The 14,949-nt window shown below is 37.2% G+C and overlaps 1 protein-coding gene across 1 annotated transcript in view; it reads right to left on the bottom strand.

Moving 5' to 3' along the window:
- Positions 1-14,949, bottom strand: part of CFAP20DC (CFAP20 domain containing) — a 260,030-nt gene that overhangs the window by 97,540 nt on the left and 147,541 nt on the right. Inside the window, exons 8-11 of the mRNA XM_080817181.1 lie at positions 4,769-4,905; positions 3,745-3,907; positions 2,072-2,188; positions 734-853 (exon numbers count right to left, since the gene is read on the bottom strand). Coding sequence (XP_080673307.1) covers positions 734-853; positions 2,072-2,188; positions 3,745-3,907; positions 4,769-4,905 — 537 coding nt within the window. The remainder of the gene's footprint in view (positions 1-733; positions 854-2,071; positions 2,189-3,744; positions 3,908-4,768; positions 4,906-14,949) is intronic.

Genomic DNA, 14,949 nt, shown 5'->3' with positions numbered 1-14,949 from the left:
GGTAAAAGGAGTGTTTCTACACCAAATGAACTCTAATTATCTCACCACCACATGCTTTTTTGGAATTCGTAGTTTTACCTCAAGTATTTCCATATCAATTGTAATGAATAATTTGGTGTGTTTTCTTAGGAAAATATGTAAATTACTGTGTAATCACAATATTGCAGCAAACAAGATAAATGCAAGAATGATCACCTAAACATCTAATTAGTTTTTCTACACAGTCAGATTTATGCTAGAGACACTAATTGCGCCTAACATTTTAATGAAGGCTTCAACATTGCATAAATAAGACTGACAAACTACAAACAATTTTCATTTATTTTCCTTTTTCTCTTGCTCAAAAACAATTCGCCTTTGTAAAAGTACCACACACCTGCTAGGGAAGATATGTTGATGGGCTCAATGCTGTACACTCCAACCATCTCCATTATGAAGAAGACTGGAGACTTGCAACAATAGGTAATCTTTGGGGATGGTGACAATGTCCTGTGAAAACTTCAGTTTCAACTTTCCTTCTGAGCGATAATTGGTGCATTGAAACTTGGAAATAAAAATGCCCTTTCATCCATTAAAGTCTGACATGCAATTGGGGTTAAAAGGAGATTTATCACAAAATGATAGATTTTAGCAAATGACTGTATCACAACTTCTCAAATGACTGGGTTTGAAATGCTAAACATATTGATATTTCATCAATTATTAACAATTAAAGGGTACTAAAGATGCCAACCTGTTTGATCGGGAGACTGCAGTGCTGGAGAGCTGGGGTTCATCTCTGTGCTTTGTTGGGATCCACTGTTGAGGGCAACTGTTGCTTTATCTTCATTCCTGTTATTTCCTGAAGAACTGCCTTTATTGGAATAAATATTTTCCACGATGTTATTTCTTTTGATTTTTATTCATTTGGAAGAATGCTAATAACATGGTGTGCTTTTCTACATGATTATTGAAGAGTACCTTAGAGGTGATAATACAGACTATCTGGAGTTCTTTTCTTTTCCACTAGAATGTTTCAAAGATGAACTCAGCTGCATTTTTGTAGAGGGTCATCTTTAAATTCCTTGATATTTGCATGGGGGCATTTTAGATTTAAGTTTTACAATATGCAATAAAAGGAATTCTAACACCCATATTATTTTCAAAGGGTCCTATATTTTCCCTTTGGTTACCCATAAAATAGAGTATTTTCTTTAAATTACAGTTCTTGCACAACCTGACTCAAAATTTTAAACCAAGCACTTTCCTTAAGCATTTTAAGAAAATGGACACAGAATTAACTTTTCTATTATTTTATGAAAATAACATGAATCCTAACAAGCTGAATTTCAGCCTACCTAAGAACCCTACATTTTTGAGAAATTATGCTAACAGATGCGTACATGATATACTCTGGGCTTGACTCAGGATTGATTAATGAATGTGCAGGCAGATCTATACTTAAATGCTTCAAATCCAATATTCAAAGGGATAACTATAATAAAAGTAATTGTTAACTATAAAACTAATGCTTTATTGGTTGTGAATACTTGAAATTTTAACCTACATCCTATTAGCATGGAGTCCAAAGGGAGAGAGAGCAAATGTTAAACACACACACACACACACACACACACACCTATATCTCAGATATATATATATATCTCACAGATAAATATATCTGAAATGTATTTGAAATATTTGAAAAGGGCCCAGTTTAAAAAGAAGAGATATATATGAAACATGAAAAATTATGAGTTAAGTTCAATTTTAGTGAAGTCTGCGGGCAGGAACTTCCTCTATCAAATTTGGGCTGTTTCTAAAAAACAATAATTTAAGCTTATTCAGCCTTTGAGAGTAGAAGTAGGGAAGTCCTTTACTTCTGAGGTACTGTCTGTTTAATCCAGCAAATCTGTTAGGGCTCTAGAGCAATTCTTTTGCAGAAAAATTGACTTCCATAATCCCTGTAGAAAAGACATTTATATTTTAAATGAATTGGTTTGTAATCCTTTGAAATTTATAACCTGCAGAGAGAGATTCCATTGCTCTGAATAATATACAGATATAAGATAGTATTGAATTAGTGCCGTACCGCTGTGTGCCTCTGTCCTTTCTCTGCTGGTGCTTTTTAACCGTAATCTTCTCCTGTTATTATTCTTATCTGCTGATGGTTCTTGAGGGGGATGTGGATGCATAACATGTAGATCGGCTGGTACATTTCATATCAAAGAACAAAAAGCCAGAACAAAAAGTACTATATGGTCTGAAATAACTCAGTAAATATAATCGTACCTATAATGAGAATGTTCAGGTATCATTGTGACATCATATAAATCTGTATCAAAATCACAACTTATTCTTTCATGGGAAATAGGTAATTATTCCTATTCCATTATTGGGATCATATCTTTTGAAATTACTGAGACATTTTGTGCATGTAATATAATCTTACAGAGAGCAACAGGTAATATGGTTAATTATACATATAACATACTATATTAAAAATACAAAAAATGAAACTGATCACTAATACAGAAAAATAATTGCTTCATTTGAAAGAGAAAGTTGGTAAGTATGATTCATAAACAGCTTGGTAGGTAGTTTCCAAAAGAATCCTGGAGAACTGTGATCACACCTGGAAAGGAATTCTTAAGTGTAATTTAACTGCATAATCATCATCATAATAATTAACAGCATTCATAGCAGCATCTAATATTTATGGAATGCTTCACTTCTTGGCACAGTATGATGTGCTTGACTGGTTTTTCTTGTTGAATCCTCACAATGACCCTTTGAAGCAATCATTGTTTATTACTACTACCAGGGCCAGTAGCAATTTTATCCCCATTTTACAGATGAGGAAACTGAGGCCCACAGGGTTTAGGAATTTTGATCATCTTATAGATGGTGGTAGAGCTGGGACTGAACATCTGTGGCATTTACGTACTTCTCTCAGTTTTGTGCTATATGAGAAATATAGTCTGTAGTTGTGATCATTAATCTCTAAATCAAATAAAATGAACCCAAATGCCTTCCTTTCCAACTCTCACAAAAGTCAGACATGCAAGGATGGAAAAATTACAGTGAGTGGTAAGACTTTGGTACTGGTCTCAATTCTTTCCAGTGATTACAAATTGCAAATCACTTTACCTCTCTGTTAGCCATGAACCCTCAATCTACAAAATGGGACAAAAATCTCTTCTTCACCAACAGGGTTCTCTGTGCATCAATAGGAGAAAATAAAAAGCACTTTATAAGTGGAAGAGATTAACTAAAAGATAAAATTAAGAAAATTTAAAACATACGTAAAGTTCCCCAAATCTAGTTAATTATAGAATGCTATGTTATTTCCTCACCAGTCATCATAAAATAAAAATGCAGGATTTGAAATAATGGAATAAAGAGACTATAAAGAGAATGATAGTTGGGGCGCCTGAGTGGCTTGGTCAGGTTAAGCATTCAACTCTTGATCTTAGCTCAGGTCTTGATCTCAGGGTCATGAGTTCAAGCCCCACCTAGCCTACAATAAACAAACAAACAAACAAATAAATAAAGTATTAAAAAAAAAGAGAGAGAGAACGATAGGTTCTAGAAGAGAATATATGTATAAGAATTTGAAACAGATTTCAATATCCACCATCTTTTTCATTTTTAAATGATAATTCTCTGGATGTTAAGATCTAATCAAGAATTAAACTTCAAATTTATCTTCACAGGAACGTTTCTATTTTCCCCTAGCTATTGGCACTTATGCATGTGTCTTACCATGAACTGGTATGGTTTGCTTTATTTGGTGAATATTTTCTTTATCTGCTTGCTCCTCAGACTCCGGCATCAGCGAGGCTGACATCTCTGCACTGCTCACACAGTCCTCGGCCACAGACTGCTGGCCTGATCGGTTATTTTTGGACCCAATGGATCTTACTGTCTGTAAGGGAGAGGAATTAATCTGCACATCTTATAATATGGGAATTGCATTTATTTTCTGTAGAATTTACAGAGACTAATAATATTTGGACAAATAAAAAGTGAGAAAAGAAACTAGAGGAAATGAGAAGGTTAGAAAGTTGGTGGAGAGGGACATTATACCAGAAAATTAGAAAGAAATGGAAGGAGAAATATAATGTGAGACAAAACAGAAGACAAACAAATCTTCCAGACACATAAATTAAAACGTGCTTATACTCCATCTTTAGTAGGTAGGAGTTAAAACTGAAAATCGTGTCAGAAATTCAGAGGAAAATAAAAAATAAAAATATAACATTTGAGAAATCTGTTTGTTGTAAGGTATCTGGTGAAGGTCCGACTCCTTTTTTATTTTTTAAAAAAGATTTTATTTATTTTATTTATTCATGAGAGGCAGGGGCAGAGGGAAAAGTAGGCTCCCTGCAGAGCAGGGAGCTCGATGATGTGGGACTTAACCCCAGCACCCTGGGATCATGACCTGAGCCAAAGGCAGCTGCTTAACCAAATGAGCCACTCAGGGACCCTGATCCAACTCCTTGACAGAGACCACAAAATGTGTTCACATATATTTGCCTTTAAGTTTTGTTAACATATTTGATCAAAAGAATACTCAGAAATGTTAACTGTGTTGACATGACAAAAATAAAACAGTTTGAATTCTTTTAAAATCCAGAATTTCTGTTCCAAATTTATTCAAGACTTCTGCTTTTGGCATGTATTCCCTAACCCCCCTAACCCCCCGCCCCCTTCCAGTGCACTGTGGAAAAAACCCCTTCTCCCATGCCCCTCATGCTGAGACAAGCTCTTCAGACCTTGCTCCTACCTCAGTGGATATCCTCATGTTATTCCTTCTTCCAGAGAGTGGAGGTGGTCCCAGAACTCTGGATCCAAAGGCGATATGACAAACATCTTGATTTTTACTGTTGCGCACATTACCTGTTCCCTTGTTAATGAACTGATCTGTTTTGTTCAAAAAGGAAATAATAGTCCATTAATGGACATAATGACAAACACCGTGTTGCAATGTTTCTGAAAGTACAATACAGGTGTCCTATGATCTGAATCTTCCCTCTCCACTACAGGGCACCTATAAAAAATTCAGATACTGAAGCCCAATATCAGATCTAGCAGGTCCGTAGAATTAGAATCTTGAGAAAGAGTGGTAGAAATCTATAATTCTAACAAATTCCCCTTAATGGTTCTTATGCTGTCATTTGAGAACCAGTGCCACAAATATTCTTCCTCAGAGAGAGAGTAAAGAAAGAAAAGCTACTAAAAAATACATCTTAATTTCTCTTTAAGGAAATAATTTTAAAAAAACTATTTAACTCAATTGAACAAACATGTGATTGAGTACTCTAAAGCATTTCCTAGAAGTTTTTAGTGACACAAAATCGGTAATATGGATCACTTGCCCTCAAAGGAGGGGATAGTACAAGTAAACAGGTAATTTTAACATAAAGCAGAGCAGTGGAAATTCAGAAAAGTGACCTCTTGTTCCAAAAAATTAAAAATAGAATTACCCTATAATCCAGTAATCACACTACTGGATATTTACCCCTAAAATACAAAAACACTAATTTAAAAGCATACCTGTACTTCTATGTTTATTGAAGCATTATTTACAATAGCCAAATTATGGAAGCAGCCCAAGTGTTCAGTGATAGATGAACAGATGAAGAAGTGGTACATATATACAATGGAATATTTAGCCATAAAAAGAATGAAATCTTGCCATTAGGAAGGACATGGATGGAGCTAGGGAGTATAATATGAAGTGAAACAAGTCAGAGAAAGAGAAATACTGTATGATCTTATTCATCTGTGGAATTTAAGAGGCAAAACAAATGAGCAAATGGAAAAAAAAAAGAGAGAGGGACAACCAAGAAACAGACTCTTAACTCTAGAGAACAAACTGATGGTTACCAGATGCGAGGCAGGAGGCGGGAAGGGTGAAATAGGGGATGCGGAGTACACTTACCATGATGGAAAAAAAAAGAGTAAGTGATTTCTTGAATGGACCTTGAATGACTGATGATATTTCAGGGATAAAAGATGTAGGGTACCCAGAGATCAGAAAGAGTGAACTGGTAGGGTATACTTGGGGAAAAATGAAATTGCCAGTTTAGCTGGAAGGATAGGTTTGGGTCACAATGAAAACAACCTTAAACTGTTAGGAGCCTATTCAAAAAAAAAATTTTTTTTTAAATTGCTGGATCCCAGTCTTTTTTTTTTTTTTTTAAAGATTTTGTTTAGTTTGACAGACAGAGATCACAGGTAGGCAGAGAGGCAGGCAGAGAGAGAGAGGAAGGGAAGCAGGCTCGCTGCTGAGCAGAGAGCCCAATGTGGGACTCGATCCCAGGACTCTGGGATCGTGACCTGAGGTGAAGGCAGAGGCTTTAACCCACTGAGCCACCCAGGTGCCCGAGCCTATTCTAAATTTGACAGATGATAGGGTATCATTGAAAATTTGGGGGGAGAAAGAGAACAAACTGGTAGCACCTTCAGGATAAGGCAGGTATGCTTTACCAAACCTTACTGCTTTCCCTTCTGGGCACACAGCTATATTACATTTCTGAGCCTTCCCTGCAGTTATATGGGTCATGTGACTGATATCTTATTAATGAGACCTGAGAAGTGAAATGTGAGAAGGGTAAGCTACTTCCTGGCCCCTAAGACCTCCCACATAATCCCCCCATTCTTTCTCTTCCTGCATCTCTTGACAAGATGCAGAAGATCCAGGGGAGGGCTTTAAGGCCTGGAGAGGAACCCCTGGGTGAAAGGAGTCTGGGTCTCTGAATGACCTTATGGAAGGCTGCCCAAGGAACTCCTGATTGGACAAGGCTGTGGGGCTCTTTGTGACTGCAGGTGAGGGTAATGGCTCTTAACTCAAAAAACTGCCTGCAACCTAGAAAGCCTTCTGCTGCTCCTCCTTGCAAGACAGAACCAACTTGAATATTATGATGTTGGCTCTGAGTAAGTCCACATTTGTCCTACAGTCCTGGATACAGATGAGCTACTGGTCACTTCTGTCTAACCTTTTCTCCAGAAAAAATTCCTGTAGTTAGCTAGGTGGTCTCCTTAGCCTCTGCTAAAGAACTATAACTTTACATGTGGAGTTAGAAACAACTTTTCTGCAACGGCATGAGAAAAGTCACCAAAGTTTGTGAAAACATACCATGCTTAGAAAGCTCCACTTGTTTAGATCTGAGTAGAAGTAATATGTGCGGGTAAATGGGTGTTTTCTGGGTCTGGTTTTATGCCTGCAATAGATGAAGATGAAGAGATGGGCAAGGGCCAGACTGCTCACATGATCTGAAAGAATGTTTGCTGGAAAGAAGATCTAACGTGGTGGGATGGCAAAGTGGTGAGGAGACACACTGTTTCAGTTTTCTTCAAATTCTTGAAGCCCTGGTAGATAGAAGAGAAATCCCATTTGTCCAAAGGGCCAAATCAGAACTAGTGAGAAGAACTGACTTTAAGGTTTTAGTCCAACATAAGGAACATCTTTCTTTAATTAAGCATGTGTGGTCATTGTGGTGGAGAATGTTCTGTCACTTTGAAGATGTCCAAGCAGAAGTCTGGGAAGTTATTCCGGCTGTTGTAAAGCACCAGAGGACTTCCTGCTTTCTAGTTCTGGTCTAGTCCTCTCTTCTGAGCTCCACACCTGTATCTAGTGGCTTTCTTGCTCAGTTCCTCTTCCATGTCTCAAAGATGCTTCAAATGGAAATCGTGGTCCAGTGACTGCCACCACGGTCCACGAAGTTTGAAGAGTTAGGATCCAGGTATCATCCCTGACTCCTCTCTTCAGCTTCTCCACAGCCAACCCATGTCTACTTCTCTCCACCTCCTCCGTCAGCACCACAGTCCAGGCGACTGCATCCCTCTCCTGGATGATCACAGAGCCTCTCAAGGGATTCCCCATGTCGATGCTGGCTCCCTGTCCCAGGCCCTCTCCAAAATGTAGCCAGAGTGGTCTTAGGCAAACATATATCTGATCAAGTCATTCCTTTCCCTCACTTAAAACTTTTCAATGTCCTCCCTGTTGCATTTAGGATTAAGAAGAATCCTAACAGTGGCTGCAAAAACCTACATGTCTGGCTTCAGTTCACAGCTTTCACCCCTCGTTTTCTGCTCTCTCCACACACTGGCCTCCTCATTTCTTCCTGCCTACCATCTAATTTGTGTGTGCTGTTCTCCATAGCTAGAAGGCTCTTCCAGTATAGGTACTCCCATTACCCTCCCTTCTTATAACTTGTCAAAACTGCACTTAATTTTTTTTTTTTAATTCAGTTAACATATAGTGTATTTTAAGTTGCAGGGACAGAATTTAGTGATTCATCAGTATATATAACATAACATGTAACACCCAGTGCTCATTATAGCAAGTGTCCTCCTTAATGCCCATCACTGAATTATCACATCCCCCATTCACCTCCCCTCCAGCAACCCTCACTTTGTTTCCTAGAGTTAAGAGTCTTTTCTGGTTTGCCTCTCTGTTTTTATCTTACTTTATTTTTCCTTCCCTTCCCCTATGTTCATCTGTTTTGTCTCTTAAATTCCACACATGAGTGAAATCACATGGTATTTGTCTTTGATTGACTTATTTCCCTTAGCATAATACCCTCTGGTTCCATCCACATCATTGCAAATGGCAAGATTTCATTCTTTTAAAATTGTACTTCTACATGTGTTTGTGGGATTCTCTGATAATGTATGCTCAGTAGATATAAATTCAGTAGCCTAGTTTGTCACCCCTGAATTACTAGCCTGATGCCTGACATGGAATGATAGATCCTTGCTGAGCAAAATGAATGAATCATTAAATGTAATGAGTCAAATGGGATGTTGGATTAAATGACTAAATATTTCTAATTATGGCTAGAATTTCATTTCTCATTTTAAGAAAATTCCATCTGCAGGTTTTATTGTGAATGGAGGAAGACTGGGCAGGACTGGACAACTGCCAGCATATGGGGGATGAGAGAGAAGGCTCAACAATGTCCAAGACATTGATAATTGATAATTACCATATGAGTGGTATGGCTTTCAACATCAGTAGTGCTATACAGCACCACAATCAGATGCCTCCTCAGGTTACATATGAAATGTTCTAGTGTTAGCATGTAGACTTGGCTGTGTGTGCATCTGTGTTTTTTTTAAGTCATTATAAATATCCATTTGGAGTTAACGAAACATCATTAGTCTCTCAGGATCAATAACAGAAAGAAATGACACTCAAATCCCAGGCTAATCAGAAAAATTTATTAGAGAATCTATCATCATTTGTACCATCTGTGATCAAGTAGAACAAATTCTAGCCTACTGATATTGTTCTCAAACTTTGATTTTCCCAGAAAGAGCCACTGAAGGTCCTGAAGGGCATGGAATATGTCTTGGGCCGACATGGGAATTTTTAGTATCGGAATAGGAACTTTTCTTCCCCGAACTTCTAGTCATGGAAACCATTAGGCTATGGGCATATCTTTTGTACATCTTTCTGTTCAAACATCTTATGGGGTGATTTCCTTAATGTTTTTTCAAATTCTTTATATACATATGGAGGTTCCCCGCCCCCCCCCCCAACTAATTTAAGCTCCTTTGAGTAGAAAGACCATTGGTATTGGTATTTGGTACTGTATGTACCTCCAACTGTGGAGCTTGGGACAGTACATGGTAGACAATGGATAAAGTTCATCACAATTGTTAAACAGTATTAAAGATTAAAAGGAAGATTTTTTAAGGGAGGGAATACTAAAAAAATCATACTGACATAGTTCTAGCTGTAATTCCAACAAAATGTATACATAAACTAGTTTGTAACTATTTAAAAAATTAAAATTCCTAAATACCTTGAATTTTTTAGAGGAATCTCTTACTTAGCTGTGGATATTCAGTGACAATTAAAGATACATGAAAACCTCATATAATATACTCTTCTAAATAACAGAAAATTAGATATGACTATATTTTATAAGAAGTTCTACTACAGAATTTCTTTAGAGTAACCTACCACTCTGTATTTAAACTTAAGTTAATTTTTTTTTAAAAATTTATAAATGTTAGTACACTTTTTTCACAAGCGAAAGTATATCAGTACTCTACCCATTAAGTATCTCTTTAATAAGCAGATTTCTTTAAATTTCTTGGTACAATTAACACACACACATTCTCAAAGGCTGTTTCATTTTAGTAATTCTATTTATAATCATTAATTGTCACAATTATCTCTATAAACATGTATCATGCTATTTATCTACTATGAGAGAATCCTAATTAAAACCTACAAGGAAAAGTAATTTAGACTTTTGGTTTCTAAAATAAAAAGTAAAAGGGATAAAGTTTCTATAATGAGAAAAACCTTAATAAAAGAAAACTACAAGCAGAAATGCATGCCTTTTGAATTCTAAAGGGAGCTCTTTTAAGAGCTGATATCAATATGCACAATATAAGGTTAAAAATCAAGATTAGATTAAAGTCATGCTCTAGGCATTTCATTTTCTTGAGTTTGCGGAAAATGAACTTGGTGTAGGTCAGAGATGTTACCGTTAATTATTTTGGTATTTTATGAGGGGTACATGCCTTTGTAGTTAGAATATAAAACCTGAGGGTCTACTCTCTAATTGTCTTTTAGAAAAATAAACATTCATTTTTGTCTCAAGATACAATGTTCTAATTATTATAGTCATTTAAGTTTGCAGGGTTTTCAAAGCTTAACCAGAAAAACCTGCTGAATTTTCAACTCTAATCATTGAAGGGTCACGCTCAAGACTTACATCTATTATCTGGCAATCAAATCAGAATTAAACTTGCTACCAAAATCCAGACCTTGAATTAGATTAATTTTTATTTTATTATATGTGCACTGTGAAAAAGAATGTCAAAATTACAAAAAAGGCTGATCTAGGAAAGCAATATTATTTTAGACAAGGTACTTAGCCTTTCTAAGCCTCACTTCCTTTTCATAAGATTAGGATAATAATAGTACTTAAGTCATGGTGTTTTTGTTAGATCGTATGAAACAATGCATGTAACATGCCAAATACTGTGCTCAATAGGGACTAAATGCTTAATAAATATGTTATTCATATCTTCCATCTTGAATAGCATTTAACACTTTAAAAGTCCATTCATAATCACTTATTCCTTCATCCACCCATCCTTTCAGTAGTGACTGGGCACCAGGTCTGGGTAGTTGTATCTCATTAATAAAAAGTTTAAGGGGGGAGGAGCAAGATGGCCTAGGAGTAGGAGTAGGAGACTGAAATATCATCAGGTCCCAGAAGTTCAGCTACATAGTTATCAAACCATTCTGAACACTGACAAACTCAACAGGAGACAGAAGAGAAGAAGAGCAGCAATTCTAGGAACAGAATATTGACCACTTTCTGGAAGGTAGGACGTGCAGAGAAGTAAATCTGTAGCGACCGGAAGATAGACCGTGGTGGGAGGGGCTGGCTCCTGGCAAGCAGTAGAGCAGCAGAGCACAAAACTGGAACTTTTAGAAGTCTGCTCCACTGAGGTACATCACTCCAGAGGCTAAGCGGTAGCGGGGGCCCTCACTGGGACAGTAAGGTCTCAGGATCCACAGGGTCACAGAAAGACCTGGGCTGTCTGAGTGTGGCAGAGCTCCCAGGTATTGGAGCGGGAAAGACAGCTGCAGAGATGGAGCTGAGGCACGGGCTCTCAGCTCAGGATTACCTTAAACCATGATCCAAGGTATAGTCAGGCGACTGCTCTTCGAGCAGGGACCCCATAAGCAGCAGATCTGGGGACACCCCTCCTTCCTCCTATGGGAGGAGCAGCAGGGGAGTATGCTGCAGGAGTTGGCTGGGTTTGGAGACTCCAAATGGGGCCATGCACCATAGACAGAAATGCTGGGTCACAGGCTGGGTGAGCACAGAGTGTGGCTAGAGACCAGAGAGATGGGAGGGATTGACTGCTCTTCTCTGAGAGGGCACTGAGGAGTGGGGCCCTGAGCTCTCGGCTCTAATTGGTAGAGATCGGGAGGTTGCCATCTTCATTTCCGTCCTCCAAAGCTGTACGGAAAAGTGTTCAGGGAACAAAAGCTAGGAGAGCAAACCTGAGAAGATTACTTAGCCTGGCCCCTGACAAGGGCGGTGCAATTCCACCTCCGGCAAAGACATTTGAGAATCACCACAACAGGCCCCTCCCCCAGAAGATAAGCAGGAACATCCAGCCAAGACCAAGTTCACATATCAATGAAAACTGTGGAACTCCAGAACTAGGGGAAAGAAGCACATAGCATTCAGGCCTTTTCCCCATGATCCTTTAGTCTTTTAAAGTTAAATTTTTAAAATTTTATTTTTTTATTCTATTTAAAAATTTTTTCCTTTTTCCTATTTTAACATTTTTAAACTATTTTATCTTATCAATACCTTTTTAAAAATTTTTAAAAATTTTCATTGTGATAGTCATATTTTATGCCTTCAATGTATTTAACCTTATTTTTTGTATACATATAAGTTTTTTCTTTAAAATTTTGGGATAAAATTTCTTCTAATAGATCAAAATATACCTTAAATCTAGTGCATAGCTTTGTTCTAATCTCCAGCCTGATCACATGCTTTCCTCTTTTTTTTAAATCTTTCTTCAACCAACTTCTTATCAATTCCTTTTTTAGAATTTTTTAAATTTTCATCTTTACAGTCATATTCCATCCCTTCATTGTGTTTACCCTTATTTTTGTATATATATTTTTCTTTCTTTAAAATTTTGGGAGGTAGTTTCTTCTAACAGACCAAAATACACCCAAAATCAAGTATGTGATTCTGCTCTATTCACCAGTCTAATATATATATATATATATATATATATATATATATATATATATACACACATATTATTTTTTCTTCTTTTTTCTTTTTCTCTGCCTTTCTTCTCCCCCCCAGTTTCAGGTCTTTTTTTACTTCATTAGTGTGTATTTTTCTGGGGTTGTTGTTACCCTTTTAGTATTTTGTTCACTCATTCATCTATTCTTATCTGGATAAAATGACAAAGTGGAAAAACTCACCACCAAAAACAAAACAAAACAAAAAAAGAATAAGAGGCGATACTGATGGCTAGGGACCTAATCAATACGGACATTAGTAATATGTCAGAACTACAGTTCAGAATGAGGATTATCAAATGCTAGCTGGGCTTGAAAAAAGCATGGAAGATATAAGAGAATCCCTTTCTGGAGAAATAAAATTCCTTTCTGGAGAAATAAAAGAACTAAAATCTAACCAAGTTGAAATAGAAAGAGCTATTAATGAGGTGCAATAAATAATGGTACTCTTAATGCTAGGATAAATGAGACAGAAGAGAGAATTAGTGATATCAAAGACCAAATGATGGAGACTAAAGAAGCTGAACAAAAGAGAGACAAACAACTACTGGACCACAAGGGGAGAATTTGAGAGAGAAATAATACCATAAGATGAAACAATATTAGAATAACTGGGATCCCAGAAGAAGAAGAAAGACAGAGAGGGGTAGAAGGTATATTGGAGTAAATTATAGTAGAGAATTTCCATAATTTGGTGAAGGGAACAAGCATCAAAATCCAGGAGGCACAGAGAACCCTCCTCAAAATCAATAAAATTAGGGGGCACCTGGGTGGCTCAGTGGGTTAAGCCTCTGCCTTTGGCTCAGGTCATGATCTCAGGGTCCTGGGATCAAGCCCCGCATCGGGCTCTCTACTCAGCAGGGAGCCTGCTTCCTCCTCTCTCTCTGCCTGCCTCTCTGCCTACTTGTGAGCTCCCTCTCTCTGTCAAATAAATAAGTTTAAAAAAAATCAATAAAAATAGGTCCATACCCCATCATCTAATAGTAAAAACTTACAAGTCTTAGTGACAAAGAGAAAATCCTGAAAGCAGCTTGGGACAAGAGTTTTGTAATATACAATGGTAAAATTATTAGACTGGCCACAGACCTATCCACAGAGATCTGGCAGGCCAGAAAGGACTGGCATGATATATTCAGAGCACTAAATGAGAAAAATATGTAGCCAAGAATACTATATCCATCTAGACTGTCATTGAAATACAAGGAGAGATAAAAAGCTCCCAGGACAAACAAAAATTAAAAGAATTTGCAAACACCAAACCAGCCCTACAGGAAATATTGAAAGGGGTCCTCAAAGCAAAGAGAGAGCCTAAAAGTAATAGACCAGAAAGGAACAGAGACAATATAAAGTAATAGTCACCTTATAGGCAATACAATGGCACTAAATTAATACCTTTCAGTAGTTACCCTGAATGTAAAGGGGCTAAATGCCCCAATCAAAAGACACAGGGTATCAGATTGGATAAAAAAACAAGATCCATATTGTAGATATGCTGTCTACAATAAACTCATTTTAGACCCAAAGACCCATCCAGATTTAAAGTGAGGGGGTAGAAAACAATTTACCACGCTAACAGACATCAAAAGAAAGCTGGGGTGGCAATCCTTATATCAGACAAATTAGATTTTAAGCCAAAAACTATAATAAGAGATGAGGAAGGACACTATATCATACTTAAAGGGTCTATCCAACAAGAAGATCTAACAATTTTAAATATGTATGCCCCTAACATGGGAGTAGCCAATTATATAAGCCAATTAATAGCAAAATCAAAGAAACACATCAACAATAATACAATAATAGTAGGGGACTTTAACAGCCCCCTCACTGAAATGGATAGATCATCTAAGCAAAAGATCAAAGAGGAGATAAGGGCTTTAAATGACACACTGGACCAGAAGGCCATCACAGATATAGTCAGAACATTTCATCCCAAAACAGAATAAACATTCTTCTCTACTGCACATGGAACATTCTCCAGAACAGATCACATCCTGGGTCACAAATAAGGTCTCAACCGGTACCAAAAGACTGGAACATTCCCTGCATATTTTCAAAACACAGTGCTTTGAAACTAGAACTCAATCAGAAGAAGAAAGTTGGAAAGAACGCAAATACATGGAGGTTAAAGAGCATTCTACTAAAGAATGAAT

Source organism: Martes martes (genome assembly GCF_963455335.1).
Source record: "Martes martes genome assembly, chromosome: 1".
NCBI lineage: Eukaryota > Metazoa > Chordata > Mammalia > Carnivora > Mustelidae > Martes > Martes martes.
Note: the sequence above shows the minus strand (reverse complement) of the source record. Positions and strands in the feature narration are given on the sequence as shown.